The sequence below is a fragment of the Eubalaena glacialis genome, chromosome 7 (assembly GCF_028564815.1).
Source record: "Eubalaena glacialis isolate mEubGla1 chromosome 7, mEubGla1.1.hap2.+ XY, whole genome shotgun sequence".
NCBI lineage: Eukaryota > Metazoa > Chordata > Mammalia > Artiodactyla > Balaenidae > Eubalaena > Eubalaena glacialis.
In genome coordinates, this window is record NC_083722.1 from 78,001,824 (window position 1) to 78,017,325 (window position 15,502).

At 46.9% G+C, this 15,502-nt stretch overlaps 1 protein-coding gene across 1 annotated transcript in view; it reads left to right on the forward strand.

Annotated features, from left to right (window-relative positions):
* The first annotated feature begins 9,821 nt into the window (after positions 1–9,821).
* CACNA2D3 (calcium voltage-gated channel auxiliary subunit alpha2delta 3) overlaps positions 9,822–15,502 on the forward strand; it is a 791,777-nt gene continuing 786,096 nt past the window's right edge. Inside the window, exons 1-2 of the mRNA XM_061195439.1 lie at positions 9,822–9,946; positions 10,610–10,691. Of these exons, the coding sequence (XP_061051422.1) occupies positions 9,825–9,946; positions 10,610–10,691 (204 nt within the window). The 5' untranslated portion in view covers positions 9,822–9,824. The remainder of the gene's footprint in view (positions 9,947–10,609; positions 10,692–15,502) is intronic.

Genomic DNA, 15,502 nt, shown 5'->3' on the forward strand with positions numbered 1-15,502 from the left:
TTTAATGTATGATAGGTATTTGCACAACTGCAATTCAACATTTCAAAAAACAGTTGTCATCAGTGAAAACAACTCAATGAGGGGAAAGCCACAAATGCATGCACTATAAGGAGGTCAGGGGCCACTATCCAGGCTACATTGCCATCTGGTCCTGCTGACGTGGTCATTTTCTCAACTCAGAAAACATGTATCGGTTCCTTCTGATTTGAAATCCACTCCAGCTCTGAGGAGTGACCTCCCTCCCCGACCTGTCCCCACCAGCCGCTCATTCATTACCACTGATGGACCTTCCTTTCCTACTGTATCATGATTTTGAAAAGAGGTGATGACACATACATCATATTTTTGGAACATCTGTGTTGTTCGGATGTTGCCTTGCTAATACCTCCAGACATACTCCACTTAACTGTCTGTACTCTCCAACTCATACTTTTACTCTCCATGCTTTTTGTAAGGATTCAAACAATGCCAAAATGCTGAAAGTAAAAAGTGAAATGTTTCACTTCAACTTCCCAACCATTTCTTCTAGAGGTACCGTACCAGCATTGATAGTTTAGCATGTGACTCTCTGGTTTGTTCCATGCTTACACACTCAGAAGATATATAGTATGATACAGCCATACCTATACTTACACCTATACCTATACCTATAGCTACATTTTAAAAAAAACAGAAATGGGTTTATACTACACATATTGTTCTACAACCTGTTGTTTTTTTCCAGTTAACACTTTCACTTGGCACGTGGGCATGTCAGTACACAGAAGTCACCTTATCCTTTTTTAATGGCTTTATGAAATTCCATTATGTGATAAACTGTGATTAATTTAACCAGTTCTCTTTGATGGACACTTAGAAATCTTGTTTTTAAGATTTTCCCAAAGAAATGAATTCAATTCTGGAAAGACATTTTCTTACATCTCTAACCTCCAGAAGGCAGTCTGCTCTCTACGAAAACAGGCAACTTTAGATTCAGATAACTAGAAGGTGTGCTATGTGTGAACACTTTCTTCTCTTTCTCCACTTGGCTTGATGTTTTGAATGTAAAACAAAACCAGAATAGTAGGCTTGGCATATGTTGCAACTGTTCATTTAAGGGCTTCTCGTTTCACATGAGCATTCTTCTCTTGCCTGGAGAGTGGTTGCTGGGAAGCTGTGTCACCGAGTGTGTGAGTGTGGGTGTGAGGCCACTGTTCTCCAAGGACCAAGGTAGAGCTGGTTTAAAGGAATCTCCTCAACTGAGTGCCAGACCTGCCTTGCCCTAGGACTGATTGCTTTTTGCAGACCAGATAACTGCGATGTTATGATTACTCACAGGCACACATACACACAGTCACAGACATGCACAAAACATCACATCTATATACTCACATATACAATCACATACGCGTGCAGGCACTCACACAGTCACATACACAGACTCGCACACCCGCCCACACACACTCATACAGTCATATCGCGATATTCTGCACACATATACATACACATGTGTGGGTACGTGTATAATATACATATGTGTATATATATATATATGGTCATAATGTATAATGTATATATATGTATATATGTGCAGAACGTCTCAATATGAGTGTATAATTATATATATATTTACAATATATATAATGTATACTCACATAGACACATAGAGAATCACGTATTCGGTAAAAAGTTGTGGGGTAACGCAACACTGTAAATCAACTATACTTCAATTAAAAAATCACTGAATCTAGTGGGAAGCAGCCGCATAGCACAGGGAGATCAGCTCAGTGCTTTGTGACCATCTAGAGGGGTGGGATAGGGAGGGTGGGAGGGAGACGCAAGAGGGAAGAGATATGGGGATATATGTGTATGTATAGCTGATTCACTTTGTTATACAGCAGACACTAACACACCATTGTAAAGCAATTATACTCCAATAAAGATGTAAAAAAAAAAGTGAAAAAAAAATCACTGAATCATTTAAATACACATTTACCCTGCTTTCCATGAAAAAAAGTTGTGGGGGTTCCCAGCGTGGGTTTGGGGGTGGACAGGGGAGGGCTGGGGGAGCGCACAGCCTGGCACACTCAGTCCGCACGCCTGAGTAGTAGGGGGCCAGCCGCCTCTAACATCTCTAGGCTTGGATGAGCTGCTCCAGGGCCAGCTGCTCCTTCCGGTTCCTTCTTCTCGGATAGGCCTGTGCCACTCACCAAGGACAACCTTCCCAGAGGTGGGGACAGCTCTTAGATAGAGAGGACACATCTAGCCCACCCACATGCCCACATGTGGTGGGTAAAGTACCCACATGCCCACCCATTGCCTTTTCCTGTGTTGGGAATTCAAGAGCTCTTTTCAGTCCAGTGGAAGATTCAGAAATGTTTGAAAGGGTCATCTAGTTTGGTGCAATTCAGCTGAAGCTGCCTTAATGCCTGCTGCATGCAAGGAGGTTGGGCACAGTGAACCTGACACTGTCTTCAGGGCTATCTTTTCCAAGGGCTGCATTTCAGACATCTCCAAAGACCAGAATATATCTTCTAAGAGTGGAACACTTCTGGCTCACAGTGGTCTCCTTGGCACAAGTCTGCACCCTGAACACCACTGCGGGCCTGGAAATAATGTCACCATTGTACAATAAATAGAATTCTGAAGATGACAAGTAAATTTCTTTCCTCTGATAGCTTAAAAAACTGCATTCAGGGTTTCCCTGGTGGCGCAGTGGTTAAGAATCCGCCTGCCAATGCAGGGGATATGGCTTCGAGCCCTGGTCCGGGAAGATCCCACATGCCGCGGAGCAACTAAGCCAGTGTGCCACAACTACTGAGCCTGCGCTCTAGAGCCCAAGTGCCTAGAATCCGTGCTCTGCAACAAGAGAAGCCACCGCAATGAGAAGCCCACGCACCGCAACGAAGAGTAGCCCCTGCTCACCGCAACTAGAGAAAGTCCACGTGCAGCAACAAAGACCCAACGTAGCCAAAAAAAAACCCCAGCATTCAGTGAGCCATTCTCATCGTGTTTTTAAACTTTTGAGAAGTCTTCCTTGTCTCTCTTTCTTTTCTTCTTCCAACCAGCATCCTCCCACAGAGATGTGACTGAGCATTTCTCCCCAGAAGAACAGTTTCCCTGATTCTCTCCTTCTTGGCAAATCTAGTGCTTTTTAAAAAGCTCTGTCTTGTGTGAGATGGATGCTAGAGCCTGAGGAAGACGGAAACAGGCAGGAACTTGGGAGAAAGGAATTTCAAGCTGACACCTGTTCTAGCCATTTAGTTGATGTTTATCGACCCCCCCCCCCCACCCAATATCAAAGGCCTTGCTGAAGTCATTATAGTCTCAATGATGAAGATGGGCGCATCCCATCCAATGGGGGAGACACGGTGTAAACAAGTAAATCACTCTATCAGTAGTGATAACTGCTAGGAAGAAAACTGAAGCAAGATAAGAGCACAGAGGTGTATGAGTGTGTGAGTATGGGAGTATGTGTGTGGATGGGTGTGTGTGTATGTGTTTCTCCCTTACTGGGGTTTGGGGGTGGGTCAGGGAAGTTCTCCCCACGAAGGAAACATTTGAGCAGGGACCTGAATACAGTGAGAAACAGTCATCCAGGCAGAGGGCACAGCATATGCAAAGGCCCAAATGTGGGAAGGAGCTCAGCGTTTGCTGGGAACTCCAAGGAGACTGGCTGGAGCACAGTGAGCAAAGGGGAGGGAGATGGAAATGAGGCTGCGGCGGGGCGGGGGGCGGGGGGCGGGACTCAAGGGCCTTGGGTGCCTTGGTAAGGAGCCTGTATTTTAATTGGAAACAGAAACCCACTGGAGGATTTTGAGCAGGGGAATGACTATGGTCTGATTTTTGTCTTTGAAAAGATGGCTCTAGCTACCACAGGAAGAAAAAGGAATGTATTTGAGAGGGGCGAGGGGAAGGGATGTCTTTATGGAGGATGGGGTAGAGCAGTGTGGGCTGGGCAGTGTGGTGGGGATGGAGAGGTGGGTTCTGTGCGTGTGTGTGTATGTGTGTGCATGGTGATGGTGAAGCAGGAAGCTTTGGCACTCCAAGGCAAAGTGAGCCAGGGCAATAGCCCAGGTGTGGAAATCTTGCTGTATTTGCAGAATGGAAGCAGTAATGAACATTTGTTGAATTATTAGCTGCATCGTCCCATTGCACCCTCTTTATGTCTGTGTGATATCTGCTCTCTGGTGCTGTTGTTATGCATCTTTTGTGGTTGAAAAAGTGTGGCTCAGAAAGGTTGGGTAACTTGCCCAATTCTCACGGCTGATGTGAGGGTGAGCCATGACTTGAATGTATGTTTGTTTGTACCCAAAGTCCATAATGCCACCAGGCTTTACACTACATTTCATGTAAAAGAAACTGCATGCTTGCCAATAGTGGTTCATGGCCACCAGCATCAGAATCCTCTGAGGGGCTTATTAGAAACACAGATGCCCCTCCATCTCCTGACCCAACTTGAACCTACTGAATCAGAACCTCTGAGGGCTTGAGAACCACCTCTGTAGGGGATCTAGGACTCTAAGTGTCTCACACATTTCATCCCAATGACCACTCCCTTCACTCCAGCTCTGGCCCCAGTGTCTGAACTGTTCCAAGAGCTATGAACATTTACCTTCTTATTGTTTTGAATAAGTAATAGGTTAACAAGGCTCAAAAATCAAAATGATTTAAAATGATAGATATTGTGAAGTGTCACTCTGAATCCCATCTCCATCTACTCTGTTCCTCCTAATCTCCCAACAGGGAGTAACTATTAGTAGTTTTCTGTGTATCTTCCATTGTTTTCTTAAGCAAATAAAAATATGTAATCTTATTTTCCCCCTTTCTTACAGAAAGGCAATGTGGGGCTTCCCTGGTGGCACAGTGGTTAAGAATCTGCCTGCCAATGCAGGGGACACAGGTTCTATCCCTGGTCCGGGAAGATCCCACATGCCATGGAGCAACTAAGCCCGTGCGCCACAACTACTGAGCCTGCGCTCTAGAGTCTGCGAGCCACAACTACTGAGCCCACGTGCCACAACTACTGAAGCCTGTGCGCCTAGAGCCCGTGCTCCACAACAAGAGAAGTCACTGCAATGAGAAGCCAGTGCACCGCAATGCAGAGTAGACCCCGCTCACTGCAACTAGAGAAAGCCCGCGCGCAGCAATGAAGACCCAATGCAGCCAAAAATAAATAAATAAATTAATTAATTAAAAAAAAAAGGCAACGTGCCATATACCCTGCTATGTACTGTGCTTTAAAAAATTTTTTAAAAAATATACTCTAGGGATCTTTTTTATTTTATTTTAATCAATTAATTTTATTTTTGGCTGCGTTGGGTCTTCCTTGCAGTGCGCGGGCTTTCTCTAGTTGCGGCGAGTGGGGGCTACTCTTCGTTACGGTACATGGGCTTCTCATTGTGGTGGCTTCTCTTGTTGTGGAGCACGGGCTCTAGGCGCGCGGGCTTTAGAGCAGTGGCTCAGTAGTTGTGGCACACGGGCTTAGTTGCTCCGCGGCATGTGAGATCTTCCTGGACCAGGGATCGAACCCGTGTCCCCTGCATTGGCAGGCGGATTCTTAACCAGTGTGCCACCAGGGAAGTCCCTCTAGAGATCTTTTCACATCCATATATAGAAATCATCCTCATTTTTTAAATAGCTGCATAATATTCCATTGTGTGGATGCACCAGTTTCTTTAACCAATTATGTACTGATAGTCAGTTGGGTTGCTTCCGGTCTTCTGCTCTTAGAGATAATGCGGTAATGAATAACTGCACATGTACATCATTTAGCAACTGTAAGATAAATTTCCAGAAGAGGGATTGCTGGGTCAAAGGTTAAAGTATTTGTCATTTTGCTCCTTCAGAGTGAACCATTTTTTATCCCCACCAGCAACATCACAGCCTTTCACTGGTGTTTCTAATATAGAGCAATAGATCTTCACCCCCCATTACCATTCTGATATGAAATTCTGAGACAATATAACCTACTCAAAGTCAGAATTAAAACCAAAAAATCAATATGATGCTTCATCTGGTAATATCAAAGATAAATAAAAGTAATTTATAATAAAATAAGAAGAATTTCACTATGTGAAGTGCTTGTGTACTTGTGCCTGTAAGCAGACAAACTAGGAATGCCACACCCCCAAATGCAGACTGATACAGAGGTGCTCTATTGGTGACTCAGGATCCATGAGCACAGCTGCAGTTGGAGAAGTGATTTTCCAAAACGGTAAAACACCAAACAAACAAGCAAACAAAACCTTTTTGGTAAGGTTCTGAACAAAACAGAAGACAACTTTCTCTTTATTTACACTGCAGTTGCATTCCTGGAAAATTCAGTGTTTATTAAAACCATGCCAAAACTCCTTTGTACTTATATATAAAATGGGTTTAAGTTCTAGGTTCAGGTGATTATAAGCAGATTTTTCTCCTACCTGAATGTCCAGTGGGTCCTTTGAAAGTCCAGTGGGACACAGGATGATTCTCCTTTGTGTGGGACTGTCCTGCTCCCATCCATGAAAAGCCAGTAGGATTCCAAGTCGTTGTGTCAAATAGAGAAGTCCCAATGATTCATTTTGCCCCCAGGGGCAATGCCCTCTCCTGCTCTGAGAATGGCTGCTTTGGGGTCTCCTCTAGAACCCATTCCTTAGACCAGGACCAGGTGAGCATTTCTAAAACACTCACCTCTGTTTCATCATATTTTACTTCTGCTCAAACCCCTCCAGCAGCTCATTGTTGTGGCAGAACAAGTGCAATATCCTCAGCTGATGGGACAGAGTCTGCAGGTCTGCCAATGAAATGTTCATTGGCTGGATTCAATGCTTCATTGAGAGCTGGATGTTGAAATATAGGCTTTTGGGTGAAAATGGCAAGCAGGACCAGATGCCTGGGGCTGCACTTGGCAAATCGAAGGCTTTCTTGGTCCCTTGTCCTGATGTGGCTGTACGAACCCCCTGCTTTGGTTTGGAGACCCTCCTTTAAGTGGTTGGGTGTCTTCGGACAACTGGCTAAACCTTTCTGAGCCCCTTCTGTTAAAAAAGAGTATGGCACTAGAAAGCTGAGAGTTCCCTTTCAGCACTGATTTTTGTGATTCTGGAAAGGATGATAGAGTTAGTAACCGATAGGACTTCAAATCTGTGACACTTTGAGCTCTGATTTTATTAATATCAGATAGTTAAAATATTTTTTATTTTTGAGAGAGTAGGAAGTGTTTAGTGGGATCTTTCTTAAATGTGTTGTGCATAATGCTCTGTTTAAGATGGTCCATGTATAAGTTATAAATGCTCAAGGTGCTGTGATTTTCTGGGGCTGTGATTCCCTGTGCCAGGGCTCCTCTCCCGGTTCCTCTCCAGTTGCCCCAAAATGCCTGTGATGTTCACCTGCATAAGGCTGGCAGAGAATAATGACTTCATCATAAAATGTCATCATGACCTTGATGCCCAAGTGGCCCTCAATATAGTCCAGCAGTCAAGTGGTTGTTTTATATATGACTAAGCTGTATTATTTTGCTGTGCCTCAATTTTCTCATCAGTTAATAGGCATAACAATAATATGGACATTACAGGTACTTTTTCTTCATGCATACTATAGTTGACCTCTTGTCAAAGTTTATAATTATGCATTTATCATTATGGCTTTTGGAGTAAAGCCTGTCTCCCTTGATAGTGTATAAACTCCTTGAGGGCAGGTGTCTGATTTGTTCACCAGTGTGTCTCCCGCACACCCTACGGTCCTGTCACAGAGATGCTCGACAGTTATTCACTGGATGAAGGAGGGAACGCATGAAGGCCATTATCATATAGATATTACATTGGGGGTGGATTGTAGGCTTACAGATAAGGACTAGTGTGCTTTCACTCACTCACACACTTATTCATTCATTTAGAAAGAAGGCTCCTGGGGTCTGACAGGAAAATTATTTTTCTCCCAGCCCCCAATTTGAGCGGCAAAGCCATCCGGACCCTTTGCCCTGGGGTCAGGCCGCGCTTGTCTCCGTTTGGAACAGCTAGCACACTTCCATAGATGGAAGGTGTGCACAGAAGCGGAGAATTCATTATAACCGGTTAGTCATCCATGGAGATTGTAGATGCTGCCCGTGGGCGGGAAGCACCTGGCGCTTCCCGGGTGGGGCCTGTTTCCAGAGCTGCGCCCCGAGGTGGGAACACGACCCGCCCACTGGAGCCCGGGCTCTCCCCGCACTCAGCAAAATCACCAAGGGCCCCTGGGCGGTCCTTCTCCCCGCTCAGGCAACTCTGAGATCCAGCCCCACATCTGCTGGGGTAACTTTTTGCAGGGATGCTGGGCAGGAGAGCCGGCCTAGATTCTCGCCCGAAAGCACCAGAAGGAAACTGGAGCCCACCCTTGCTCTCTCCCCTGAAAGCTGAGGGCGTTGAGGCAGAAGGCTGGTGACGGGGAAGGTCCCAAAGCCCTTGTAGGGGAGTCATACAAACCAGGCGAACCCAGGCGGCGGACGCCCCGGGAGACCCCGCGGCATCAGGAGCGCGCGGCTTGCCGGGGGTCAGGCGAGTTGCGCTCGGCGGGTCAAGGATGACTCAGCCTTGCCCGGGTCGGTCTTTACTGCCGGTCGGCGCGAGGGCCCCACAAAGTTCCCAGTCACACCCAGACCTCTCGCAGAGGCCGGGGCTCCGAAGCCGGGTCCCGGGCTGAGGACGGCGGCGAGAGAGGCTGCGGCGAAGCCTGGTTCCCCGGACGCCCAGGGCTTCCCCGACTTCCTTCTTCTTCGCCCCCGCCTAGGCTAGCCGCTCGACCGCGCCTCCTGCCCAGCGGGTGGGGGTCCGAGTGGGGAGCGGGTGAGCCCCCGAGCCTCAGAGGACTCTCTTACTCCCGAAATCCAGGGAGTCCGCCAGTCAGGATAGACTTGGAGCAGCAGTCCTTCCCCTCCAGACCCCGCAACTCGCCGCAGTCGCGCGGACCCCGGGCCCTAGCGGGCCAGAGCGCGAGCTGCTCGGCAGCCCGGCCCGGGTTCAGGCGCGCCAGGGAGGCCCCGCTGCGGCCCGAAACCAGGAGCCCCGCGCTCGTGCGCCAGCGCCGCGCCGGCAGCGCCGTCCTCCGCGCCTTCCCTGGTCGGCGCTGCGGCCGGAGGAGCAGCCGCGGGCGGCCACGCAGAGCGCCCGCGCCAGACAGCCGAGCCACGCTCTCATCCCCACCGCACTCCGCCCCACCCGACCCAGTCCGCCGCCGCGAGCCCCGGCCCCTTCCTCAGACTTTGGCCTCTTCCCTGCACCCCTTGCCCTCCGGGAAACTGCGCGGCGGGGCCGGGGGTCGCGCCACCTCTGTCTCCGCAGGACCCGACCCGCCGCCGCCTGTTACCCGGCCGGGCCCTAGCCTCCCGCCTGCGCCCCGCCCCCCAACCAGCTCGGGGCGGGGGTTTGCGGGGTCCAGCCCGGGGCCAGCACGAGAGTGGCGCCCGCGGCGGCGGACTGCGGAGTTGTAAAGAACTCGGCGGCCGCAGTGGGCCGGGCGGGGCAGGGCGCGCTCAGCCGCGGCCAAGGACACTGGAGTTTGCAAGTCCCCGCCCGCGCGGCGCCTCCCGCCCTCCCGCCGCGGCCGGCCGGACTCCTTGAGCAGCCGAGGCGGGGCCGGGCGGCCGCCGCTGCGAAAGGCGCGTCTCCCTGCTTCCTGCCCCGCCTGCCTCCCTCTCCACCTCTCTCCCCTCCCTCCTCCTCTCCGCCCTCCCCGCCCCGCTCCTTTTTCTGCTCCCCAAGTGCGCCCGGCGCGCGAGAGGCAGGCGGGGCGGCGTGGAGCAGGCAGCCCAGCGCGCTCGCCCACCGCCCGCTCGGCGCAGCTCCCCGCGGCCGCTCTCGTCGCCGCCGCCGGCGCGTCGGAGGGAGCCTAGCATGGCCGGGCCGGGCTCGCAGCGGCGCGCGTCCCGGGGGGCCTCGGCGCTCCTGACCGCCGCGCTTCTCTATGCCGCGCTGGGGGACGCGGTGCGCTCGGAGCAGCAGATCCCGCTCTCCGTGTAAGTGCCAGGTCCTGCGCCGCCCGGGGAGGGTACCCTGCCGCCCGCGACTCTCTGTGTCCAAGTTTGGGCTCCTGCAGGTGCGGCCGGCAGGACCTGCCGCGGGCGTCGGCCTCGCCTCTAGCACCTGCCGGCGGGGACCCGCGTGGGGCGGCGAGACTGGGGTGGGATCCCCTCGCCCCCTCCCCGGGCTGCGAGTGAGACCTGGAGAGGCTCACCGCCGGCGACAGCACCAACTTTGAAGCCTGTTTACCGCATGCAACTTCCATGGGCCGTTTATTTAACCCTTCTTTGCTATCTTGCCATCTCACTTCTTTTTGGGGAGGGGGGGATGGGTGGATTTCTTTCGACTAATCTTTGCCAGGTGATGCTCAGTTTGGGTGGTCAAGTTCTCAGGCAATTATTCAAATAAAATTCAATGATCTTTCCGGAGAGCCTGGGACACTTTGCGCGTTTTGAACTATGTGACCCCCTCAGGCCCCCTCCCGCGCTGCGCTCTGCAGTTTGGTGCTGGCAGTTTCTACCAAGGCGCTTTTTCTGTCTTTTTTTTTTCTCCAATGTTATACCGCCTGGCTCCTTCAGCCACAGCCCCGTGTGTGCGTATGCGTGCGTGTTGACTGTGACACGGTGTTACATTTGTTCCTGTGCCCTTTCTCCCTGTAGGGTGAAGCTCTGGGCCTCTGCTTTTGGGGGAGAGATAAAATCTATTGCCGCTAAGTACTCCGGCTCCCAGCTTCTGCAGAAGGTAAGGTTTCTGTGGTGGCAGGAAGCGATGATTTTTCCAGCACAGAAAATGGAGGCAGATTTAGTTTTCCAAACAAACGTGAACCCCGAGCAGCATCAGTTATCAGAGGTGTCTCTGATCCTCCGTTTCTTGGCAATGTACTGTGCAGTGACTTCTCCCTACCAACCGGTTATTTTTAGATGACACTTGATTCTAAACACAAAGAAAAGCAGGATACTCACTGGCACTGTCCTGGCTGGGGCTCGGAAACTGAGTGTTTTTGCATGGCTCTCTTCTCAGTGTCGGTATTGCTGTTTCAGTGTGAGAGCAGATGCTCCTCTGGCCAAAAAACGCTAACTTCATCCAAGGGGCAGAATCAGTGCCTGTTATGATGTCTTTCACCTTGCCTGCGTTGGAGGCTGGGGTTCAGTATATCAGAGAAAGATGCTGCACTATTGTTTGTCATCCCCGCAGTTGTACAATCCCATTATTCCCCAATCATCTAGACTCAGGGCTGGGATGCATTACATCATTACAGATAAGGAGAATGAATGTGGTTATCTTTCCACTCAGCTGCACTTCTGGGTAATAACCTATGAGAGTAGTCCACAAACTTAAGAAATTGGTATGCATCCATATATTCTGGAGAGTAATGAGAATGCAGAATTGATTATTAGGCTTTTATCAGAAGCTGCATCAATTTTAATTCAAACAGGCAGCATTATGCTTAAAATTACATTGTGAGATATATGGTCTTTCGCCCTCCCCTCCAAGAAAAAAAGGGGAAAAAATGGGCTGGGGAGGAGAGATTAGAGGCGTTAAAAGAACTTCAAGTTAACAAATCAACAGGATTAATCCAAGAATTCTCTCAAAGATAGAAAATAAAATTGGCCTTTAGGGGATAATTCTCTGAAAATGGGTACAAAAAGCTTAAATTGTTAAGTTAACTTTTAAGTATTTTAAAATGTGCTTTTTGGGCCAATGTAACATATGTGTCATGCATGCTGCCTGGTAACCAAGTACGTATTTTATTTATGGCATTCTGCTTTAGAGAGTAGTGTTTTTGGGGACATCATATGAAACAGTTTGTCACATGAAATCCAAATATCGTAATGAAGCATCAGCCCACAATGGAATGACAGAGGTTAACCTGGCTTAAAAATTGCCAATAGCCATATGCTCTGAAACCATGGAAAGATTGTTATCACAACTCTGTTATTTGGGGACGGAGTTCATTGAATTGTAGGCAGTTGATAAAAACTTGAGGTTATGATGTGCCTTTATGGTCAGTGATAATTTACATACCTGTGACCTGCCTCTCAGTTTATAGGAGTTGCCTTTTTTGCTAGTGTTCTTTTAATCTGGACCAGTCTGTACTCAGCTTTGGCATTTTGCCTGCGTGTCAGATGTTTTATGTGAAGAGTTCTGGCCTATTGCATTGCCTGTGTATTTTGCTTATGCTTTTAAAGAAGAGGACATTTTGTATAACTTTAAAGAAATATTTTTCATCTGCACGTTGTAGTTTAGTTGTTAGCAACTCTGAAAGTAACCCTTCAGAGCCTGTGTACGTTTTTTTTGCGGGGGGTGCTGTGCTTACATATCTCGTATCTCACATTTTGTAGGAGCACGTGAAATATATTTTTTCCTTCTCTCCGAAGTTAACACACAACACACACACACACACTGCACAAAATCCCATCAACCATATTATTGGCTACTCTATAATAGCAAATTGGAAAAAGCTAAAATGCTTCTCTTACCTTATCAGCATCCTTTCTGATACTGTATTCACAAGCCTCGCTTTGCTTTTGTCATGTTTGCAGCTTGACAATTGGGTAATTATTTCCAGCTGTTTGTGGCTTTGTTGTCATTTCTTGCTGTTGCCTGGCATTTTGTAATCTGATGCATGGGGAAGGTGAGGTGTTGGTGGGCGTTAGGTTCTGGGGTGGGCATTTGCTCATGCATTTGGATTGCAGTCACTTGGCCATGGAGTCCTGCGATACCCATGGCTTTGGCTTGCTAGGCAAGGACTTCCATGAATGATGGGGCAGGGCATGTTAGACAACTTGGGGAGGTACCTTTTGGCTGTCTTGGTCCATTGCCCCCAAATATGATTGTATTTTTATAATCAGCAAAGAAAATTGATTTCGAGAGCTCAGAGTATGAATGAGAAAGGATGTGAGGTGCTCAGAGTGGGGGGAGGCATAACATGATTTGGAAAAGCAAGGAGACAGTTGCCTTTCTCTTGCTTATTTTCAAGTTTCTGGCCATTTGCATGAGGAATTACTCCTCTGAGTCAAAACTCTATGCACCCTTCCATCACATCACTGCATCTTTGACAATTAAGATACTCTCGAAATGAGTTAGAAAACTTGGTTGATAAATGCATTAACACTGTAGTAAGGGGACTCAAAGGTGTTGCGTAAGAGTCTGTAATCATACTTTTAAGGCATGGACATTTAAACTTGATTTTAAGTTAAGTAAGGTATATTGTATACCACTGTACAAGTTTATGTACTCTATGTAGTTTTTCTAATTGACACTTTATGTTGTGAATTGATTCGGGATGTTCATTTTTAGAATGGAAGTTTAGTAATTTTTGCACTAAGGCAAAAACTTTACAAAATAGTAATTGTTAATATAAGTTAAATAGTAATTGGCCACCAATTTTAAAGTGTTTGGAGACTGGGAAAACTGCCATTTTGGTAACAGGTTTTTATTAGGTAATATAATGCGAGGTAGCAGTATTATCACTGATTTCCTCAATGTAAATATAGCTATTTAACAATGTACCTCACTGCCATGGCTTTAGAAGGGAGAAGATTTCATCAGTTGTTTCTTTGTTTAATACCATGGCTTTCATTACTTTAGCTTATGATAATATATTTGGTATCCAGTGCCAGACTTTTCCTATTTTTTCTATTTTTTTTCTTTGCTGAGCACAGGAATAGCAATCTGTTTGTTCCTTATAAAGAGGATATTTTTGATTGTATAAAATGCTGTAGTCCACATTTTGGCAAAGTTTTGTGTTTCCAGTACAAAATGGAAGAACGTAGGACTTGTATATTGGAGTTGGAGTCGATCTAGAGAGGCTTTAGTTGTTATAGGACAGCGGGCCCCTGAAAGCGAAGCACTGGAGTGTGGCTGTGTGCCTGTGTCCTGCCTTCTTAGCTGGCAGATACTGCAGGGGCTTCCATTCACTTCAACTTTTAATTAACTTTCCTATTTGACATATTCATGCCAGTATTCAGCTGCCTCTATCTTGCTTCATTTTCCCCAAAGAATGCGCTTTGTGTGGCTTCTTTTGGGGAGGCATAGTTTCATTACCTCTCTATTTTGGGATTCAGTGAGAAGCATTCTAGTAGGTCCAGTAACCTAGGCTGTTAAACTCATGTTAGGGGCTCCACACCCCTAACATTCACAATAAAAGGTATTAAACTGGCATGATTCTCATTTCATCCTTCTTAGGGAGAATTTGGTAGGAGCTGGGTTTGTCATTCTGTTTAGTTCTGCATTCAGGGAATCCATGTTCATGGGAATGAAGGGTTCCAATTATATTTTCCAGAATCGTGATGATAAATACACAGCGGAAATACAGGTACTGTGTGTCTCTGCCATTAATGCTAGAAAAGAATTGACATTTACTTTGGATGCCTCATGCAGCACTTATCATACGTGCTCTCCTTGGAATGCATAACCAGGTTTTTGCGTTATCAACTATTTATTGAGAGAGCGGCTTTAATACATGAATGTGATGTCTCTTTCCACAGGACAGAGTCAGCAAAGTAAAAGGTTGGTTCTTTTAAGCCATTTTGATAATTATGACTTTTTATCAATGTGGAAATTGATAGTCTTTTAAATAATTAAATAGGAGTATTCATTTATCAGGAATTGGGTAGCAGTGCTGTGCTGCCTGTAGGAAGCCTGACACTCTATGGATTGCTTTTATTGGGGAGGTGCTACTAGGCTGAACATTTCTGTTGAATAAACACAGTTATTTGTCATCCCACGAGATTAGTGCATTCAACCCGTGCTGCCAGTGTTTTAATTCACGGCACCGCTTCAATTACTGTACTTTTCCCTGGCAGATTATTTTTCAAAGTCTTGAAATCTCGGAAATGACAGTTTTCAATCTTTCTGGGCAGTTTATTGGTCTCATTAGCCCAATCACCAGGACATCAGCAGAGCAGGATAAACCAGTTAGAATTCATTTCGCGCATCTTACCCACACATATATATCTTATTGCATTTGTACACTCATGCTTGGTCACTTGAGGACCAGATAAAGTTCTTTTTGTATGGCTTTGCTAAGTTTTTGTCTGAGCCTCTTTTGTTCATTTTTTTCTTTCCTTCTTTTTCTCAAAGTTTCTTTTCTGACAGAAATGTTTCTGCTTTGCTTTTTCTCTCATTAGGAACTGCTGCATCCTGAGTTGCTCCGATTTACAAATGCTAGTCAAAATTAAGGGAGATGAAAACATAGGCATGGTTTTCTTGTTGGAGGCAAATTTCAGACTTTTAATTCCAATGTGGTTATTAATTTTGATCAATTACTCAGGTGATCTCAGGCGGGTTTTATTTTACTTTATCTTATATATTCTAATACCAGTGTGCATTTAGGCAAACACATGAGTACCAAACCACCTAATAATTATAAAGTCTGTCAGGCAAGGGCAAGCACAAATAACGTTTCTAGTTGTGATGAAGACATAGCCGTGTATCATGATGAACAAAAGTGAAAGAAATGTGAAACCATTACCCCAAGTACCTGTGGCCCTACAAGATGTCCCATTGTCCTGCAGTTTGGATCACATATTTGTGGAAGTCAGGTTTGG